We start from the raw sequence: 22,228 nt of genomic DNA on the forward strand, positions 1-22,228 counted from the left end.
CAGATTTGGAGATCACTGTCCCAAGCGAAAAAGCTTGGCATTCAGCCGGTGGGGAAAGCCATTGAGTTTAGAAAGCTCAAGTCCAGAACTACGGCGTGCCATTGAACCAGCTCCGATCAATTCACATGTTTTCTTTGGTCACCATTAGTGTTATTCTAAATCTCGGTTCGAAATGTAAAAACAAAATCTAGTCGCAGACGAAACCATCCCGATCAAATCAATTCATCTTATATGTATTATCGGTGATGAAATTATTGGATAGTACTAACTAATAGCTGTTATCGTAAAATGAATATTATGTATAAAAAACGACGATTTTTTATCACCGGTAATTGGTTGTAATGTTTCTAAATTCAATGATATTTCGAGCGTGCTCTAGAAAACACAAAACTTTTACTGAAGTCTTTGAATTGGCATCGGCTCATGCTAGCGTCGTGTAGATAGTGTATTCAGTTTCAGACGTTCTGAAAATGCACTAAACTTCATTGAAATTCGAAACTTTTCAACCCTGTTGGATTTTCAAGCCGGTGTTTGAAAAATCGCCCAATCCTAGAAAAGGTATTTCTTTCCATTGCATGTTCGCCACAGAACGGTTGAGTTTGTTTATAAAATTTATTCACAATCGTGCAATGAAATCGTAACAAAATTACTGCTTTAACAAATCACAGATTAAGAATGTATATTTGCGGATTTTAGAATTTTTATTCTATTTTACTGTTTTAAATAAAAAATCACATGAAACCCCACCGTGTTCTTGGTTTTGGTTGGGAATCGTTTCCGAAATATCCAATGCAGTCCCGCCCTCGTCGTCACTTTATCCTATCACTTGAATGCACTTTTGGATTGCGGTGCTGTCGTCGTGGTGGTCGTCGCTTTCTTCTGCTCCGCTTCCCGTTCGCCGTACAGGTCCAGTGTTCGGCCGTACCACCATACTAGCACGTCGAAAAATACTCCGATTGCGGTTAGACCTGAAAACGTAAAACCAATAATTAGGGTATTTGTGCCATCAGTAATCTCACGCTCCCATATTCATCCTATTCGAAAACAAGCAATTACGGCACCGATTGATTCCGTTCTTTTGGTTTTCATGGGTGCTCACTTCTAACAAAAAATACAAAAATAAGAAACAAAGCAAACAGCGCTTCAATCCTTTGTTTTTCGTAGGATGACAATGGGAGCCACATGCTTAAGAAGGGTACCAATACCCTAGTTGTTATTTTTTAAAAACATGTTTTCTTATCTAGTCATAATATGCATACACTAGGGTAAGATGAGTGTAATGGGGAACCTAAAGAACAAATCCCTTTCGCTTTTCAAAGGGTAGTAAAACTGAACAGTGAGCATAGTTGCATAGTGGATCACGACACTAATAAGTAGAGTATCACGACAAAAAGGCGTAGGAGTCAGTACCGCCTTCGTACCTTCTCAAACCTTTACAATTGTACAAAGTGAAAGTTAACGACGTCAGGTTATGAAGTACGCCCTTACAAATTGCCAATTGTACACAAAGGGCCGGATTTACAAATGTGGGGGCCCTTTATATAGGTAATTTTCCAATTGTTGCACGGCTAAAAACTCGCCTATTGTTGCACACTCCATGTTATTCTTATGAGGTGTGCAATTTTGTGCGGCGAATTTTTAGCCGTGCAACAATTGGAAAATTACCCTAGAGGATACATTTTTGCCCATATAACATAGAAAAATCTAAAAATTAATAATGATTATTTCAAATTTGTTATTGAAGGTATTAATGTCGATGCAAGAGATTTTAAATCTAAAACAATTAGCAGAGCTATGAAAAAAGTTGACTAAACTTATTCTTAACACAAAAACAATGATAATTGAAAATTATAAAAAGTGAAAAAAATACGACTGTTTTCGCGGCGTTAGGTCCCAGATTTCGAAGAAATTCATGTCAGAGTTCATAGAGAAACTGAAAGAAGAACTTACAGTTGAAATATCTGGAGACTATAAAAAATTAACACTTAACAAAAACTTTCTGTAACGCGAATGTTTGGGGAGGTTCTGGCGAAATAATTTTACACAAAACTCTGAAATCAAAGAAGAAATTCTGATAGAAAATGCTGATGAAATTTTAGAGGGAATCCAAGATAAGTTCTTGATGGAATTTCTGACTCTATTTCCAATGAAATTTCTTATTAAATTTCGTGAAAATCTTCGGCTGAAACCCGGACGAATTTTTAGCCAATTTCTTCAAAAAGTCACCTCAAGGAATCTATTGAATCTTGATACGGTCAATAGATTCTTTGAGAAAATTTTAGAAGAAATTGGTTCGCCAATTTAGCTCTTTTGAATTCTTCCTTATTTCAGTAAGCAAATTTGTTAACTGCATGAATATTGATGAGCTTCAGTCCGATTTTTTTGGATTTAGTTTAAAAGTTCCAAAAATAATTCTAAATAAAACAAAACCTTTAATTGTTCCAAGATCTGTAGATTTTTTTCAGAATGTTTTCATAAACTTAAGACAGAAAAATGCAAACACATTTTTCGGGAAAATTTTTGCAGCCTTTCTCAAAAGAATCACAACATATAACAAACGCCTTGCAGTAGACAGTAATTTGAAGTTGTAATGGCAAAACTCAAATCAAGAGAAGATTCTTGCACATTTTTTTTTCGTGAAGTGAAATTTTGTGGGGGCCCCCGAAATGCGGGGGCCCGGGGCCCCGGCCCACCTGACACCCCCCCCCCCTAAATGCGACACTGTAGTACACAGCATATAAAATCAGGACATTTTATGTATTTTCTCGAAAACTTTGTATAGACATTTTGACCAAAACTAGTTTAAAATTAGGACATATGTTGCTAAATCAGGACGGATGGTAACCCTAACGGTAGGGGAGACTGAGGATCAAGATCCCTGGGGCGACTTGATCCCCCCATATTTGCTCGGAATCAAAAACAATTTTTCTTCTAGCATATTTTTTCCAAAACTACTCCTAGACAAACGACTATGTTTTGTCTACAAGTGATTTTGATTGTACATTGCATTATTTTTTAACAGCTGATGGTTTGTTTTCAGTCCTTCAGAAATCTTTTAGGCGATTCCGAAAAATCTCAATAACTTTGTGAAAATTGAACCAAATTGTGTCAAAATTTCACAGCACATAGATTAAATAAAATACTTTCAAACTTATTTATCCAAATAAGGCTGTTGTTAACATATTTGAATTAATTCAGCTTAGTATACACAACTGTGACATGGGGAGACTTGATCCCTCGAGGATTACACACACATTATGCATGTGAAAAATAAAATTCTATTCGGAAGCCCCTATTTACTTGGAATCTTAGTCTATTCAACGATAAAATGTGTCAGATAATTATAACTTTAGTACAAACCAAGAAAAGGGAGATCAAGTCTCCCCATTTTGAAAATACGGCATATCCTTAAAAATTTAAGGAAATCTTACAATTTCAAACACTCGATATTCATCGAAAATACGAAAAAAAAACTCGAAAAGAAAAGAAAAGAAAAGAAAAGAAAAGACTCTGGAATTATTTTCCCTTTAAATAAACCATGTGTTCAAAGGGGGATCAAGTGTCACCCATTTTTGAAAAATACATCATAAGACATGCCTCCATAAAAACACAATTTTAAAAACTTTAACAATAATTTAAAGGCATTCTGTTGTGTATTAACTTGCGATAGATGTTTACCTGTCATTTTGTATGGAAATCGGATCTTGTTTTGTGTTTTTTTCTTTAAATTTCAGGTGAATTAAGAGAAAGGGATCAAGTCTCCCCAGTCTCCCCTAATACCTTAAAGTTTGCCTTTTGTCAATGCAACGGTTGTGTTACTTTTCCCCTAATGCCATTTCTCCGAATTATTATTATTATGATTAGATTTATTAGGGAGATTTTCAGCCCGAGGCTGTTTCATCTCCACTTTCCCCGAATGGCACTGTTTCCTGACTGACTTATTTTCTCGAATCACACCCTTCTTAATTTTATAGCGATTGTTCAAGTTCTATTCTGCCCTCGGACGCATAAATGTCATATGCTACAATAGAAAAACTCGAAAAAAAGGCATTTAAGGCCGCACGGGACGACGTGTAATTTTTGCTATCTTGCCTCTCTTTCTAACAATTTGCCTCGCGATTTTGAAGAAGGAAATGTCAATTTCTACTGCACTGACGATGCTGAAACTTTAGTCGATTGTGCACCGAAAGTGAGCAAATGAACGATCAAATTTCTAGTCGAAAATATGACGTAGAAGTTGAGATTTGCATCTTTTTAACAACAGAGCAATGGCGGACGATTCAGCCACCGTCCCGTCCGGCCTTAAAGTTTTAAAATAAACTTTAGCTATTGTCGCTTCAACGCAACTATCGAAATATATATAAATTCATAAGTTGACAAAATATGTATTTCCAAAAGGGTCTGGCATAAAGGGACATTTGGCATAAGGACGTTTGACATAAAGGGCATTTGGTATAAGGGACGTCTGGCGTAAAGGACGTTTGGCATAAAAATATGTGAAATATATTTTCCCTATGGAGAAAAATTAAAGAACAGCCTTCAATGGAAAGAAGGCATACTTGTTAGTGCTGCATTATATTGAATCTATTATTTTCGAAATAACCTTCTGCTTCCACGAATTTGATTTTTTTGGAAGGGGAATGTTCCTTCTTTTGTATTATAGGCTGTTCTTTATCAATACAAGCAATTTAGATTCCGGTAATAATTCTTTCAAACAAATCATCCTTGTATCCATATTATATCCAGAGAAAATAATGCATTATAATGTATTATCTTTCTTTATAATATTTTTCCTTCTTTGACGTTAAGTATGTAGTTCATTTTTACTGAAATCATTTTATGCCAAACGTCCTTTATGCCAAATGCCCATTTTGCCATAAGCCCTTATGCCGAATGGCATTATGTCAAACGTACCAGTTCCTTTCAAATATACGTATCAAAATATGACGTTTGACATAAAAACCTCAAAAATGTCGAAATGTAACATGTGTCATTTATGCGTTCGACGGCAGTAATGCTCCTCAGACCTTCTAAAACACTACTGAATAAAGAATGGTGTTAGGGGCGATTCAAATATGACGTCCATCATTTTTCGGGAATTTTAGACCCCCCCTCCCCCCTCTGTCACGCTTTTTCATATACCTTATACATGGAGTGTCACACTTTCTCAGACCCCCCCTCCCCCCTAAACTATGGACGTCATTTTTGAATGACCCCTTATGACTCCTTCTGTCCATTCTTGCCCGTTCTTTCTAGAACCAAACTGACCCTTAAGAATTGTCCAATTTTGTTCGGTTAATAGTCTATTTTACGAGCCGATTTTATGAACGAATTTGGACAGGAGGTAGCGTCCAATAACCCGTGAAAATCAATATCATCATCAACATTGTTGTCACTTCGTAAAATGGCTCATTAGTCGGTTAACAACCTATTCCCCATGATCACGAGCATTTTGTAGTAAGTGATCATTTCGAACAAGAATGTATTTTTCGGGGAAACGGCATTCGTGGAAGTGACATTCGAGGAAAAGTAGCATAATCCAATGCAACTATGGCTACATATTGATAATCGGGAGGAGAATTACTACTTTAGTACAAGAATTGTCCGCACCTATTTTACGGACGACCTGAACCTGATCGCCGGATCCGTACAGAGGCTGTTACAGTGGTTGGAGTTGAAGTCAACACCCGCGGGTGGAGTTCGGAACGAAATTGTAAAATGTAGAATCAACGCCACCGACGGTGGAAAATTATTCTTGGGCTGAATCCAACGCTGTACTTCCACGTTCAAGACTTGAAGAAAGCCAGGGAAGCTTGGAAGGAGCTGGAGAAGGTATCCGAAGACCGATCTTTGGTCGTAGGCTGACAGGGAAGGGGGGGATGCTTTGGCAAACCTGAGCGTCTGTTCTCCAGGTGGATCGGCTCACAACAGCGTCTGATTCCCATGTTGGGGGCGGCTGATCAACGTCCGAGTGCCAGGGAAGGACTCTACGCTCAACTGTGCACTATGATCCTCCGGAAAGTAGAAGGTTTGTGTCAGGCCCTACGAGCCAGTCGTAAAAAAATACCGACAAAAAAAACATTGTAACGGAAAATCAGCAACAGAAACATACGAACCGAGACCAACGGCAACGATCCAGTTGACAGCCTACTCTCGTAGCCTTCGGACGTTATTAATAGATCTCGCGTGCTTTATATCGTTAAAATGACTGGTATTCGGGAGAATACATTGGTAGTCGATTTTAGTGTTGTTCCTGGGTGACCCGACGTCCGAAAAGTCGAACAGTTTCTGGAGAAAGAGATGCAGTTGAATCTGTCGGATGTAAAAAGTGTGCAATTGCATAACACACGCAATTGCGTTTACATCGATATGGTGAATAAATACATTGCGATGCGCTACGAAAAGGCGCACAACATGAAGCGCGTCTTTGTGTGGAAAGAGAAGCCTTTCAAAATCCCGGTGTATGTGGACAGCGAAGCAATAGCTGTCCGAGTGCACGATCTACCTCCTACCGTTCCTCATTCTACGGTCGCGAACTATATGATGAAGTTCGGAGACGTCTACTCCATACAAAACGAACGCTGGAAGCATTATTTTGCCGGCATATCCAACGGGGTTCGAGTGTTACTAAATAAAGTTTGAAAAATAAACGGCAACGACCCCAGCGAACAAATAGGACATGCGATTGAAAACTCGATACGTGGAACTGCAGATCTCCCAATTTCATTGGGAGCACCCGCATACTCGCCGATCTACTGAAGGACCGCGGGTTCAGCATCGTAGCGCTGCAGGAGGTGTGTTGGACAGGATCCATGGTGCGAACGTTTAGAAGTAATCATACCATCTACCAGAGCTGTGGCAACACACGCGAGCTTGGAACAGCTTTCATCGTCATGGGCATGGGTGATATGCAAAGGCGCGTGATCGACGAAAGCATATGCAAGTTGAGGATTACGGGCCGATTCTTCAACTTCAGCATAATAAACGTGCACAGCCCACACTCCGGAAGTACTGATGATGACAAGGACGCATTTTACGCGCAGCTCGAACGCGAGTACGATCGCTGCCCAAGCCACGACGTCAAGATCATCATAGGAGATTTGAACGCTCAGGTAGGCCAGGAGGAGGAATTCAGACCAACGATTGGTAAGTTCAGCGCCCACCAGCAGACGAACGAAAACGGCCTACGACTCATTGATTTCGCCGCCTCCAAAAACATGGCCATACGTAGCACATTTTTCCAACACAGCCTCCTTTATCGTTACACCTGGAGATCACCACAGCAGACAGAATCTCAAATCGACCACGTTCTGATTGACGGACGGCACTTCTCCGACATTATCGACGTTAGGACTTATCGTGGCGCCAACATCGACTCCGACCACTATCTGGTGATGGTGAAACTGCGCCCAAAACTCTCCGTTATCAACAATGTACGGTACCGGCGACCGCCACGGTACAACCTAGAGCGACTGAAACAACCGGATGTCGCCTCAGCATACGCGCAGAATCTCGAGGCCGCGTTGCCAGACGAGGGCGAGCTCGATGAGGCCCCTCTAGAGGACTACTGGAGTACAGTGAAAGCAGCCATCAACGGCGCAGCAGAGAGCACTACCGAGTACGTGGAACGGAATCGACGGAACGAATGGTTCGACGAAGAGTGCAGGACGATTTTGGAGGAGAAGAACGCAGCGAGGGCGGTAATGCTGCAGCAAGGGACTCGACAGAACGTGGAACGTTATAAACAGAAGCGGAAACAGCAGACCCGCCTCTTTCGGGAGAAAAAGCGCCGCCTGGAAGAAGCGGAGTGTGAAGAAATGGAACTGCTGTGCCGTTCCCAAGAAACACGGAAGTTCTATTAAAAGTTCAACGCATTCCGCAAAGGCTTCGTGCCGCGAGCCGAAATATGCAGGGATAAAGGCGGAGGCCTCTTGACGGACGGACGTGAGGTGATCGAAAGGTGGAAGCAGCACTTTGATCAGCACCTGAACGGCGTGGAGAACGTAGGCGCGGGAGCCCACGGCAACGGAAGAAACGACGACGCCAGTGCAGCGGAGGACGGAAATGAACCAACTCCCACGCTGAGGGAAGTTAAGGATGCCATTCATCAGCTCAAAACCAACAAAGCAGCTGGTAAGGATGGTATCGCAGCTGAACTCATCAAGATGGGCCCAGAAAAGTTGGCCACCTGTCTGCATCGGCTGATAGTCAGGATCTGGGAAACCGAACAGCTACCGAAGGAGTGGAAGGAAGGGGTAATCTGCCCCATTCACAAGAAAGGCGACCATTTGGAATGTGAGAACTTCAGGGCGATGACTATTTTGAATGCTGCCTACAAAGTGCTATCCCAGATCATCTTCCGTCGTCTGTCACCTAAAACGAATGAGTTCGTGGGAAGTTATCAGGCTGGCTTCATCGACGGCCGGTCGACAACGGACCAGATCTTCACCGTACGGCAAATCCTCCAGAAATGCCGTGAATACCAGGTCCCAACGCATCACCTGTTCATCGACTTCGAGGCGGTATACGACGGTATCTACCGCACGGAGTCATGGAAATCATAGACGGAAACGGCTTTCCTGGGAAGCTGACCGGACTACTCAAAGCAACGATGGACGGTGCGTAAAACAGCGTAAGGGTTTCTGGTGAACTATCTAATTCATTCGAATTTCGCCGGGGATTGCGACAAGGTGACGGATGGTCATGCTTATTTTACAACATCGCTCCGGAAGGTGTAATGCGACGAGCCGGGCTCAATATCCGGGGTACGACTTTCACAAAGTCCGGTCAAAGCACACAATTGCGGACGACATGGACATTATCGCCAGAACATTTGGGAAGTTGGCAGAGCTGTACAGCCGCCTGAAACACGAAGCAGTTAAGGTAGGACTGGTTTGGCCTTGAAGACAAATTACATGCTAGCAGGCAGAACCGAACACGGCCGGAACCGTTTAGGTCAGTGGTGCTCATACTGCGGCCCGCGGGCCGCATGCGGCCCTCCAAGCCTTAAGATGCGGCCCGCGGAGTACTTTGAGACGAATCGAATTTTTTGAACAATTATTTGAATTAACTCGTTAAATTTATTAAGAAATCAAACAAAAAAAAATGCTGATCAATTTTCACAGTGTTGAACACAAATTAAATGATAAATAAACAAAAAAAAAACAATCCGTTCTGGTAAGATTCGAAATCGCAACTCTGAAATATTTCGGCATTTCAGCTCACGAAGCCAGGTCATAGTTATTTTTAAGTGGTACGAATCAAATGAAAGTTTGTTGAAAATGTAATCCTGAATCATTTGAAAATGAGTTACAGTTTTTAAGCGCAGTCAATGCAACGTTGATCAAATATTTCACATTTAGCATTTCCGAAGGACATAGAAACACAAAGCACGAAGTTTTTGACAAAATTCTCAAAAAATCTCAACTTGGTTGCCATTGCCAATATTGTTTAAATTTCACAGTTTGTTTAAATTTTTTATTATAAGACTCACACATTTTTCGAAACAAAACTTACGAATCCAATTTGAATTGTCCAAGCGAAACTCATGAACGAACTTAAAGAAAAAAATCTCAGGCGAGATTCATAAACCGTGTCCTGAGCTCTTTTTTAGAAACTTTTGGATACATTTTTGGAGAAACTCCTGGAAACAATATTGGAGAAAAATTTTAAGCAACTCTAAGCGGAATATATGGAGAAACTCAAATCATCCTGGAGAAAATAAACCTGAAGAAACTCAATGAGAAAGTTGTGGCGATACTGCATGGAAGTTATAGGAGCATATCCTAGAAAAATGTTCTGGTGCCACTCTAACAGAAATTTTAAACAACTTTAGAATAAATTCCTCGAGCAACAAAAAGAGAATTTTCCGGAGTAACTACAAAAAAGATTCCAGGACCAACTGCAACAAGACACAAAATATGTCTAGAATACCTGATGAAAATTTGAACAATAAATTTGAAGCAACTTATGCAGCAACTTTAGAAGATAATGTTGAAGAAACTTCCGGAAACAATTGTTAAAAATCTATTTTTTAAGAAATTTAATGATGAAGTATTTCACCAACTTTAGAAGAGACTTATGGAAAGAATTTACTAAAATCTTCAAGAAACTCCTGGAAAATTTTCGGAAAAATCCGGAAGCTATTCTAGGAGAAATTCTTGGAAACGATTAATGAGGAATTCTTGAAGTAACTTCAGGGCAGTCCCAAAGGTAAATCTAAGAGGAATTCTTGGAGGTGTTTCAAGAGAACTCTAGAAAAACTAAAAGAAATTTCAAGAAATTTCTTGAAAATCTTCTGGAGCAACTCCACAAGAAATTTCAGGAGAAAATCCAGCAAACCTTTTTGGAGTGATTCAAAAGAAATTCTTGTAAAAGCTGCTTGACAAGTTCTTGAAGTGGCTTCAAGGCAATTCTAGGGGCAATTTCAAAATTGTTTGTTTGAATTTCAATTTGAAGCTCAAACGTTTTTCTCAACCAAACTTATGAATCTAAATTGAACTCCACGAAGGGCAATAGATGTTAAAGTTTGACCCATACACAAGTTCTGAACAGTTCAGATTTTTAATAAATATGAATTGTTCTTTTTGTTGTTTTTGTGCATCGATGTTTTATGCGGCCCGCAGGTCGATCCCGAATTGCAAATTTGGCCCGCGGTATCCTCCAGCCTGAGCACCACTGGTTTAGGTAGTAATGTCACGATAGACGGGGATATCTTTAAGGTGGTGAAGGGATTCGTCTATCTCGGATCCTTACTGACGGCTGACAACAATGTGAATCGTGAAATTCGAAGGCACATTATCAGTGAAAGTCGTGCCTACTCCGGACTCCAAAAGAAACTGCGATCAAAAAAAGTTTCGCCCCGCAACAAATACATCCTTTGTACAAGATACTCGCTATGTCTAGCTGCGGTCTACAACAAAACCCAACATTCAAAAGGTTGCCAAAACCAACCGTAAGGATACGGATGGGCAGGTCATGTTACAAGAACGCCGGATAGAGACCCTGCAAAGATTGTGTTCACTAGAAGAGCAGATGGTACAAAACAACTTAGAGCACAGTGCTGGCGAGTGTAGGAGGTTCCTGAGACTGAAGAGAAACTGCCCCGACTGTCGCACCCGAATCTCCGACATTTTCGATATTCGTCATTTAGATGTATTTTGTTTGTTTTCCAAGTTCAAGCGCAGCAGAAGTCTAATGATTTATGTTATTACGTAATATCAAATTAAAACATGTTGAAATACGTCAATTATCTTAGACCTGCACACATATAACAACTACGCAAGTCTTTCATAATGTTATGTATCAACTAGGGAAGTACTCACATAAGGCCGTAATATTGATGTAATACCGGAACAACCGCTGATCGTACAGCTGACAGTTCCCCCGTTTGCCGCACTCCTCGGTCCACACCAGGCAGGTGCTGTCGATGATCCGCCCGTAAATAATCGGACCCGGAATCAACGCGAACAAACTGATCATCATCAGGATCAGCCCTTGCGTGAACGATTTGTCCTCCTTGGCGACGCATCTGAAATTAGACTAGTGCTGAAAATCAACGCAAAAAGGTAAAAGAAAAGCTGACTTACCTGTAATTGACCAGCAGATTACCGATGCGACCGGAAGCTCCAAAGCAGTTGATAATACTGGAAATGATGGAAAACAGATAGAATCCCATCGCACATCCCTTCAAGCAGGCTCCGGGAATCAACCGGGCAGTGAAGGGACTCTCGGTGGTGCTGGAAGACGTCGTCGTCGTGCTTGTGAATTCCATCTCATCCACCTCTCGGCGCGTTCTGTTTCTGGGTTCCGATTCTTCTACGGTTTCGGTTTCCCTGCTTGTGGTTGCGTTGAAGTCTTTCTCGTCGTAGGCGAAATCATCTTCGTCATCGTACAGATAGACATCATCTAGGTCTGTTTCGTTGCGCTGTTGGGAAGTTTGGTATATTTCCGAGCTATTGTTCTGAAGAAGAAGCGATTTGCCCAGAGGGCTTCCTCCATATTCATCCGGTTCCGCTACCGTTGATGTTGAAATACTGTTTGTCGTTGAACTGCTGGAGCCTCCGGAAGTAGACGTCGAAGCAGCTGTGGTTGAAACAAAATCTGGAAGAGTTGTTTCCCTGGACATGGTCCGCGTGGTAAACGATGGCTGCATTTCCCAGGGTTTCGTAATTGGTGAATAGTTTTCATTCTGGCAGGTACATTGGTCGTAGTATTTTCCCTTGGCATCCCACGCGTCACATCCAGCGTGACAAGCCGAGAAGAACGTGATTCCGGTTTCTTCCTGACAAATGGGACTGTACGGAATACCCTCACAGTGGCACTGACTGTTGCACGCCGTGGACAGATTCAGACGTCCCTTAACCAACGGCATAGTACCATCCGGGCACGTCAAGAATAAGTACGAGAATTGTCCTAGCATATAGCCAATCCCTACTATAACGTTCCAAAACAGGAGAACCTTCGGCGAAGGCTTCTTCTTAGATATAACAATGCCTGAGATTAGAAAGCCGGCGACCATGCCGAACAGTGTGATGGGCCCGGTGATGACTGTGGCGTTGGCTGTGGATTTGTGGAACTGAACCTCGATGTACTTGCTCAGGAATGTGATGTAGCCGCTGGAGCCCAGGATGTAGAATATGCCGGATATTATGTTGAACATGAGCAGTTTGTTCTTGAGGAGCCGCATCAACGCCTTCGGGAAATCTGCGAAGGATACGAGTTGAATATTTTAAGTATGAGCTAGTATGAGCATAACCCAGATAAAAAAGTCGTATATTATGTTGAATACGATGGCAAACTGGAAGCTAAATATGCGTAGCTTCCATATTTAGTAAAATACATGCATACACCGAGAAACATTTCTACTCAGTCACGGAGTTGGTCATACTCAGAAATCGAGAATTCTTTTATATTCCTGTTCAGTTTTCGTTAAAAATGGGACAACTCATTGGCAATAGGTTGTTCTACTTTTGGCTGAAACTTAGTAATACAAAAGTTTTTCGATTTCTGAGTAGGGCCAACTCAGTGACTGAGTAGATTCTTTTCTCGGTGTATCGCCTTCACGAACAGAAATCGGTGATGCAAATAAGCAGATCGAAAAAGAAAGTTTCTTTCGACCTACACCTACCCTGCCTTACCCCGGACCTTACCGAGGACTTCCTACCATACCACGTACGGATTTGGATCCACGACGGCAACATACCAGGGAGTCCTCGACGTGACCAAGTGTCTGGTAGAAGGATTGAGATTAAACGCACGGTACCTGTATGTCCTGTGTAGCCAACTTTCGAACCCTGAGGCCCCCATTTTGTTGCGACCATGCGTGTCACTACAACGCATTTAGCTCCCAGCTACAGCCTTAACCCTTTATGTGCATTAGGGTCAATTTTGACCCAAACCGTACACTACGTCACCTTGACGTCACCGAGCTGTTTGCAACGTGATGCATTAGGAATGGTGTGGTAAAATGGTTTTCTTACAGGTTTGAGTCCTGGATCAGTATTATTGACTCCCCGTTAGACTGAAGCGCTTAGAAAGGGTGCTGACCAACTCATCTTGCTGTCAGTCAGTCCTCCATTTACTCTGTAGTTCAAACATGATTCGGGAAACCGTAGAAGATACCGAATCCTACTTGTCCGCCCCAAACACATTGTCAATGATCATGACCCCTAGTTGCTTCAGTGAGCGGTTGGAGTTGATCGTGTATCCATCCACCTGTGGTGATCTCAGCCTGTTGTTCAGATATGCGGTTGTTCACCACCACCTTACCTTACCTTACCGATCAGACTAAGGCCTGAGTGGCCTCTGCTGTATATAGTAGCCGTCTCCATTCCACTCGGTCCATGGCTGTGTGTCTCCAGTTCCGCACTCTGCGAAGGGTCCACAGATCGTCCTCGACTTGATCGACCCACCTAGCTCGCTGCGCACCACGTCTTCTTGTACCGGTCGGATGACTCTCGAGAACCATTTTAGTCGGGTTGCTATCCGACATGCTAATGACGTGACCCGTCCACCGTAGCCTCCCGATTTTCGCGGTGTGGACGATGGTTGGTTCTCTCAGCAGATGATGCAGCTCATGGTTCATTCGCCTTCTCCAAGTCCCGTCTTTCACCTGCACTCCGCCGTAGAGGGTACGCAACAACTTCCGTACGAAAAGGGTCCATGCTTCGTGCCCATAGAGGACTGCCGGTCTAATCAGCGTTTTGTAGGTAGTTAACTTCGTGTGACAACGAACTTTGTTCGATCGTAGAGTTATGCGGAGTCCAAAGTAAGCTCGATTTCCTGCCACAATCCGTATCTGAATTTCTCTGCTGGTGTCGTTGTCGGCGGTCACCAGTGAGCCCAAGTACACGAATTCTTCAACCGCCTCGGTTTCATCACCGTCGATAGAAATTGGGGGTGGCAGGCGGGGTGATTCCTCCCTGGAGCCCTTTGCCATCATGTACTTTGTCTTCGACACATCAATGACTAATCCAATTCGCCTGGCTTCACTCTTTAGTCGGATGTACGTTTCCGCCATCGTCTTAAATTTAAGAGCTATAAAATCAATATCATCCACGAAACCAAGTAGCTGAGCGGACTTCGTGAAAATCGTTCTACTCGTGTTTATCCCCGCTCTCCTTACTACACCCTCTAACACAATTTTGAACAGCAAGCATGAAAGACCGTCACCTTGCCGTAACCCTCAGTGAGATTCAAAGGGACTCGAGAGTGTCGCTGATACTTGAACTACGCACATCACTCGTGCAGTGATCAGCCCACGGATCCATCGTCGCATTGATCAATCGTATCAGTTTATCCGGGAATCTGTATCCACCACTACCACCTCCTCCGTTTTGTGGTGTGTGAGTTTCAGCTGTCTCGACCTCATCCAACCCTCCATTATAGTTAATACGCCTCGGACCCAGGATCGACCCCTGAGGTACCCCCACGATGATATTGTAGCTTCTCTGGAAGTAGCTCTCCAGTTTCCGAAATAGGCTATCCGGGACTCCTAGGTATGGCGATTTCGGTGGCGGCCCAGCTGAAGAACGCGTTCTTTGCGTTTAGCGGGGTGATTGCGCAGTAGCGAAGTATCCCCCCTCGCCTCTTTTGGAGTGCTATCTCGGCCCTTTTGGTCCACCGCCGATCGACCCTTCCGGAAGCCGAATCGGTTATCCGAGAGTCCATAGTCATCTTGTCTCTCGATATAAACCGTCAGCCTCGATAAAATGACTCGATTTTACAGCTTCCAGGCAATGTCCACTATTGTCCAGTGGACAGATTGATCTGTACGCCGACGGGTCACCTGGTGGCCTCCCGTATTTGAGCAGTCGAAGCTTTGTATTTTTCACACCTTTGTCTAAGCACATCTGCATAGCCATTCTGAACATGTCAATGTGAACAGCGATGGCCGCCTTAATGGCTACTGTCAGAATACCATCTAGATCCGGTGACGGCAGCCCATGGCCGTGTATCGTGGTGCAGGAATAACGTTTCATCGATCTACCCTATTGGCATCACGCCAGGGAGTTGTGTTGGCTTCTTGCAGAGATGATCGAAGCACGTCCATCCATTCGCCAGAATGCCTTTGTTCAGTGCTAGTTTAGTCATCCTGTAATTCTCACTTCACTCCGTTCTACCCTCAACAGTACGAGCTCTTGGGCAAGTTTCGCGGTGTCCTGCGTTATCCAGGCACAATCAGTATACCGGTAGATGTCCATTCGTGGCTAAGGATAGCCTTGGCATTGCGGAGTCTAACGCGTGGCATTGGGTTTCAACTAGATCGTTGCTAGACAGGTCGTCGGTGTTATTCTAGTTGAGAAATCGCTCCACAAATGACAGGGTGTCGAAATGCGAGGTTGGCCATCCCCGATAGCTATCGATGACCCTCGGCTGTGGCCGGCTTCTCCCGTATTCGACACTTTACCGAATCGCAAGGTAGTCATTGTGCGTGTACCCAATGTCGACCCTCCCGTCTCCAGTCTGGGTTGGGGCTCCAACAGGTCATACCGATGATGCACCATTCCTACTGAAGGTATTTTTGTCGCCTATGTTAGCGACATTCACGTTCAGTCGGGCCAAAGGTTCGAATAGAACCCAGTTTCTTGCGTTGGTCAAGCGACTAACCCATTCGACCACCCAGGCGTTGAATTCTCCACCGATGACCACGGGGCACAATCCCACTAAAATGCTGGGTAGCGAATCTAGCATGGATGAGATGTAGTCTATCAGCCACCTGGTGGGAAGGCGAGTAGGATGCGCAGCAAATGGCTTGGACAGAGCGTTTCGAAGCGATAGGGCAATCGCCTATATGCTAACAACCCCCACCTCTGTTTTATGGTGAACCAATGCTACCAATGCGTCTACGTACGGTCAACGACTCCTTCCGGAAGCCGACCTGGCTACCGAAGAGACCGTCTACACCCTCAACAGCCTGTTTTCCCGCTTTTGGCAATAAGACCAGGCTCTGCCGTTTGCAAACCTTCGGGAAGACTCCCTCGTCCTGACATTTCTGTATGGCAGATCTTAACATCTCGGGAGCCTCTAGTACAATGGCTCCATCATTTATCATCTCCAGCATATGTGGAGACCGATTCTCTGGCTACTGTTATTGTGGTGTAGTGATTGTAGTGAACCACCAGCTGGGCATTGTCCACAGTCCAAACCGAACTGCTTATTAGGATAGCACTACAAAAAGTAACGTCAATGATCGACTGTGCTCTGTTCCCGTAAATATCACTTTTAGCACCGACATTAACCAGATCCACATTGGGCGTGGCCAGTGCCGTTAACAGGATGTGACCCTGCGGGTTCGTGAAACGGCTTCTCTATTCAATTGTCCAGGCATTGAAGCCCGCTATCAACATCGGCCTTCGCCTGTCAGTCCAGCCATCATATAGTGCAGCATCTGCATCTGTTCGATCGACTACCGCTGAGGCGCATAGCAGCTAAAGAAGAAGACCCAGTTTACTTTGGCAACCGCGAAGCCCTCGTAAGTAGTAGACCTAAACCTCTGGACCCGTTGTTCATATCACCACTTTTTGAAACCATCCGCGGTTTAGTTGCCGTTACCGACGGGTACTTGGTATGGGTTCATTATGATGATCCGTCTCTCACTCAACAACTGCCTGACATAACAGTTGTTAGGCTGCGTCATAGTGGTTAAGGTTAAGCACTGCACTGTTACCCAAACTGTGACTTATCAGACGAGGCTCTCCTGAAGGCTGGACAGCTTAGGTCTACCGTCGGATGCTTACTGTTAGCGGATTTCTTGGAACAAATCAAGCATTTGGTAGGGTTTGTGCAGGCATGCACCATATGGCCACCACCTACACATTGCTTATAAAGTTGCTTCTGTCAGGGCTTTTACAGTTCCACAATTTGTATCCTGGTTCAAGACACCTGAAGAAATCCTGTGGGGAACCGTGTATGCCTAGCGGACATATCGACCAGCCCACTTTTAGCTTATATACTTTAATGGATTTGATAGCGTCCGCCACAAGTATCTGAACCAGGGCTACCGCAGCGGTGGCCACTTGCATCTTGCAATGTTGTCACAGTACGTGCGAGCTCTTCAGCGTCCATGATCTCGTCCAGGTTTTATCCTTTAGAGTCGCTTCAGCGGTTCAGAGTTACTTGAGCTCGCGGATCATTGCGCCTGTACGAGGACGTCAAATACTGCGTACATCGGCACTCGGCACCAAGATTCACGAGCTCGACATCGCATCTCATCGCCCTCAAGACTTTCGAGTACTTGAACTCGTCCGTCTTAATACAAGTGTTCATCCTTCTTGCGTTTGACACCTGCTCTCATACCTTTTCTTGACGTGGTGTCTCTGCGCTCCCATTTCTCAATCTTTTTACCTCTTTTTTCTTTCTTCAGTACAGATGACGTCCTCCCCATGACCCGCCCTAACCTGTGGTGGCTGAGGACCTACAAATGCTATACCTTGGTCTGCTATTGCCGATGCGCTCTTGCGTCTGGGGATACCGGGGTACCTGTAAAAGATTCTCGAAAGTTACATTCAGAATCGAGTACTAGTTTACGACACGGAGGTGGGTCGGAAGTGCTTTCACATAACCTCAGGAGTCCCGCAAGGTTCCATCCTGGGTCCGGTGTTATGGAATGTCATGTACGACGAGGTGTTGAGGTTAGAGTACCCAGTGGGAGTGGTGATTGTCGGATTTGCCGACGACATTACGCTCGAAGTCTACGGTGAAACGATCGAGGAGGTAAAGTTGACTACCAACCACTCGATCAAGGTTGCGGAGGCGTGGATGCGGTCCAGGAAACCAGAGCTGGCTCACCACAAGACTGAGGTGACGGTTGTTAACAGCCGGAAGTCGCAGCAGCAGGCGGAGATCACTGTAGGTGAGCGCACTGTCCTGTCAAAGCGCTCCGTCAAACACTTGGGCGTGATGATCGACGATAAGCTTACCTTCGGTAACCTCGTACATTATGCCTGTAAAAGTGCCTCCATAGCTATTGCGGCACTGTCCCGGATGATGTCCAATAGCTCTGCGGTGTACGCCAGTAAGCGCAAGCTTCTGGCTAGTGTTGCTACGTCCATACTTAAGTATGGCGGCCCGGCGTGGGGCACCGCGCTAAGTACTGAATGCTACCGACGGAAGCTGGAAAGTACTTACAGGCTTATCCCCCTCATAGGGTTGCGAGCGCGTACCGTACCGTGTCATACGACGCTCTCTGCGTCATTACTGGTACGGTGCTTATCGGCATCCTTATCAGTGAGGACATGGAGTGCTTCGAAATGCGCGACACTGCCAGGATGGCCTCTATGGTGAAATGGCAGCGCGCATGGGACAGTTCCACCAAAGGAAAGTGGATCCATAGGTTGATACCGAGGGTAGATAGTTGGATTAATAGGCGCCATGTGGAAGTTACATTCCACCTGACACAGGTCCTTTCAGGTCATGGTTGCTTCCGATAGTATCTACACCGTTTCGGGCGTGCGGATTCTCCCGAATTCCCAGTGTGCAATGGTTTAGAGGAAACGGCGGAACACGTTTTGTTCGTGTGCCCGCGTTTTCGCACAATGCGTAACCGCATGCTTGCCACATGCGGGGAGGACACAACTCCGGAAAATTTGGTCCAGAGGATGTGTAGGGATGAGTTTGGCTGGAACGCCGTTTCAACAGCTATCACCCATATCGTCTGGGAGCTACAGAGGAGGTGGCGCGTGGACTCGGAAAATGGCTAGTTCAGATGCAGTACGAGAGGTGGTCCAGGGGTTCGGAGTCGGCTTTGTAGGTCATTCCGGCGCCCTGCGGTCGAGATCGACCCTTACAGCGATTAAGTGGCCGCGGAGAGGAAGTCCCGGTAGTGGTGTTGTCGTTGCGTCGGTTTATTGGGTTGGATCCGAGCCCGCTGTTGGAAAGGGGTCCCCGGCAAGGGTGCTGTCTGCAACCTTCGGGTGCATCTGATAGGGCCTGAAGGGTAGATATACCCTTCCTTTGCGGGCAGGTCAGATCGGGTTGCACGTGGGCATCAGTTCTTGTCTGCTAAGCAGTTGGGAGCGGGCGGGGTTGACCCTGCCCGGCTTCCGAGTATAAAGTGAGTGGTGAGGACCACTCGGGAAACTGGATAAGCGCCAGCATGCTACCGTGATGGACTCTCCAAAGTGAGTCATCGATGTTCGTTGCTGCAGGCTACGCAGCTAACCTTGAGGGTGCGATGTGCACTAGCCCCTCTCTGAAGCAATGCCTTCTTGGTGGTTCCGGGGAGACGAAAGGTTTGGCAACCATAGGAATGTATATTAGTGGGTCGAGGAGAGAGTAGTCCTGGCTTTTACTATTGTTGTAGAAGACGGCCTTAACCTCACACTACCCTAACCTTCCTGTTAGGGTGTCTGTTGAGCAGATTTTTCCCCCTACGGTTTAGAAAAAAAGGCACAACTTTCCCAGCTTTCAGGAACGCCTGCCCGTGATATTACTTGCCGGCATACTGCCTTTCACTCTCGGGGTTAACAACCTCCTGGCATTGCAAGCGCCACCTATCAGCTCATCGCCAGACCACTGACTCGCACGCTTCTGCGATTGTTTGTCGTAAGCAACCGCATTCGACGTACCCTTCGGGTGACCTGCGAATACGAAGGCCTTCGTCTGGGTAGGCTTGGAAACCTTCAGCTTCACGGGCTCTTCCGCTGCCGCAGTTGCCATGAGTTTACCATGGAACTGTTGAACGCCATAGTTGATTTACGAAGTCTCAGCAAGGCCTGCTTGAGGTCCTTACTGATATTCGACTTCGAGGTGTGAATGATGGAGACAACCTCCTTAACAGAAAGCCCATCTCTGTTTTTATTTAAGGTTCACATGAAACACGCTCGATCCAAGACCTCTCCCGACGCGTTAGCCGGGGAGGCAACGGGGTTCCCTACGCTGGCACTTCGCGCACTGCTAACATACCGCCGTTATTTTTAAAAATAGCAGCCGCTGAAATTCCTCTTTGCAACCATTGAAATGTACAGTTAGACTAAGCTAATCCAAGTTAACAAAGTATCAAGTCAAGGTTATCCAAGAATTTCTAAAGTACACTTAAGATTCAGGCGAACCATTTCATAACGTGTTGTGTTGAGAAAAACTTACCTTTCAACTGTGGGAACTCCACTATCGGACCTACATCGTCCTTACTCTGCACTGTCAGTCCATTTTGTTCTTTTGTCTTACTCAAAGGATTCTTTTCCTTGCCGAACGCTTCGGCATCGTTCATCAGTATCACTGGCATTGTCGACTTGGGCCTAAAACAATCAAAACAATAAAACCAAATCCATTCGTAATAGGAGAAATCATACCTGACAGAAGCATCCTGCTTCTTTGGCAATTCTTTGGGAAACAGACCAATCAGAGCTGCAAAAAACAGCATGGCAATTCCCAGTATGATCCATCCCAGCCACCAGGCTCCCAACCATCGTGGATCAGAGCTGTCAATAACTGGGGTTTTCGTCGGGTCAATATAAATCTTAAGGGCAAAATATCCTACAATGGAAAACGAGCATGATCAGCCTGCAAAAACTCATTTTTCTGAGTGCCCTACCGAGGGCGAATCCTACAACGGGCCCGAAAGTTCGCAGCGATGAGGCATACGCCAGCATGAGTGGTGTGTTGGTTTTCTTAGTGTTGTCATCCAGATAGGTTTGACCTAATGAGTAGTAGAGGGTGTTTCCAATGCCCAGCACAAACTGGGACATGAATATTAATACCAGTGGAACTACTGAGATGATATCGTGGCACTCTTTCGGACTGAACGTGTCCAAGCACAGCCGATTGGTGCTTTTGACGATCCTCGTCAGGTTGTGGCTGTTGAGCAGCGCTTCCGTCTCCTGATCGTTGATGTACTCCTTTGTGAGCTGTAGTGCCGCATCTCCAGCTCCGTAGATGAAATGAGGCATCGCTAGGATGAAGCAGGACATGGCGCAGAAGACCACACCCCACGCTATCCACCGGGGTCGATTTCTGTGACCTCCCACATATGAGAGGATTAGTGACAGCAGAATTTGTGATATTTCATTTCCACTTAGGATGATTCCTGGGAATGAAGAACGTATGATATGAGTAATAGTCTTGTTAGTATTGGTTGAAACGCGGTATAATCATTGGAGCAATAAAAATTATCAATCATCATGACGCGATAACTGATTCCTCTGATATGAATATCACTGGATCCATTAATCTTTTATTATTATTTCCACCATGAGTGAGTTGGCAACAATTTCAAAACGATGATACCACACATTTTTCAATAGAATGATCTTGTTGACGGATCTTGGCTTACTAGTTGGTTTCGGTATATTTGGAGGGTTTCTTACCATAGATATCTCGATAGACTAGATTACGATAGACTAGGTATACAGTATCTTCTATATACATACAACAAATAATTTCTGTCCGTCTGTCTGACCCTTATAGACTCGAAAACTATTGGACCGTTCGACGTGCAAATTTGAATGCGTGGCTTTTTTGGGCCAGGGGAGGTTATTTGCATGGTCTGAGACTCTGGATAGGGGGGCTTCTATACAAATGAATTGGCTGGGGACTTCCCCCGCACAAACATAAATAATAGGCAGACAGTACGACGTTTGCAGGGACAGCTAGTAACCCATAAAAATGCGAAATTTTTCTAAGCTCATGTTGTTTTTTCCTCTGCTCGGCACATAACCGCTGCAACCAATATTTCTCGCGCTTAGTATCATACGGAACGGGCGTATCTACAATGATCGATTTCTCTTAA

General features: G+C 44.7%; 2 protein-coding genes across 4 annotated transcripts in view; one reads left to right on the forward strand and one right to left on the reverse strand.

The window, feature by feature from the left end:
• LOC109622885 (F-box/WD repeat-containing protein 5) overlaps positions 1-741 on the forward strand; it is a 56,432-nt gene extending 55,691 nt beyond the window's left edge. For all 3 annotated transcript variants that reach the window (XM_029858206.2, XM_029858201.2, XM_029858209.2), the window contains one exon: positions 4-741. In XM_029858206.2, the coding sequence (XP_029714066.1) occupies positions 4-105 (102 nt within the window). In that variant the 3' untranslated portion in view covers positions 106-741. The remainder of the gene's footprint in view (positions 1-3) is intronic.
• Positions 594-21,584, reverse strand: LOC109622884 (solute carrier organic anion transporter family member 74D; the record flags this gene model as incomplete). The annotated part of the gene is made up of 6 exons (XM_062848030.1): positions 594-968; positions 11,325-11,530; positions 11,589-12,705; positions 20,587-20,738; positions 20,793-20,976; positions 21,035-21,584. Coding segments are annotated over 6 exons (2,355 nt in total), but the record flags the coding sequence as incomplete, so codon positions are not given.
• Positions 21,585-22,228: the final 644 nt, after the last annotated feature.

Source organism: Aedes albopictus, chromosome 2 (assembly GCF_035046485.1).
Source record: "Aedes albopictus strain Foshan chromosome 2, AalbF5, whole genome shotgun sequence".
Taxonomy (NCBI): Eukaryota; Metazoa; Arthropoda; class Insecta; order Diptera; family Culicidae; genus Aedes; species Aedes albopictus.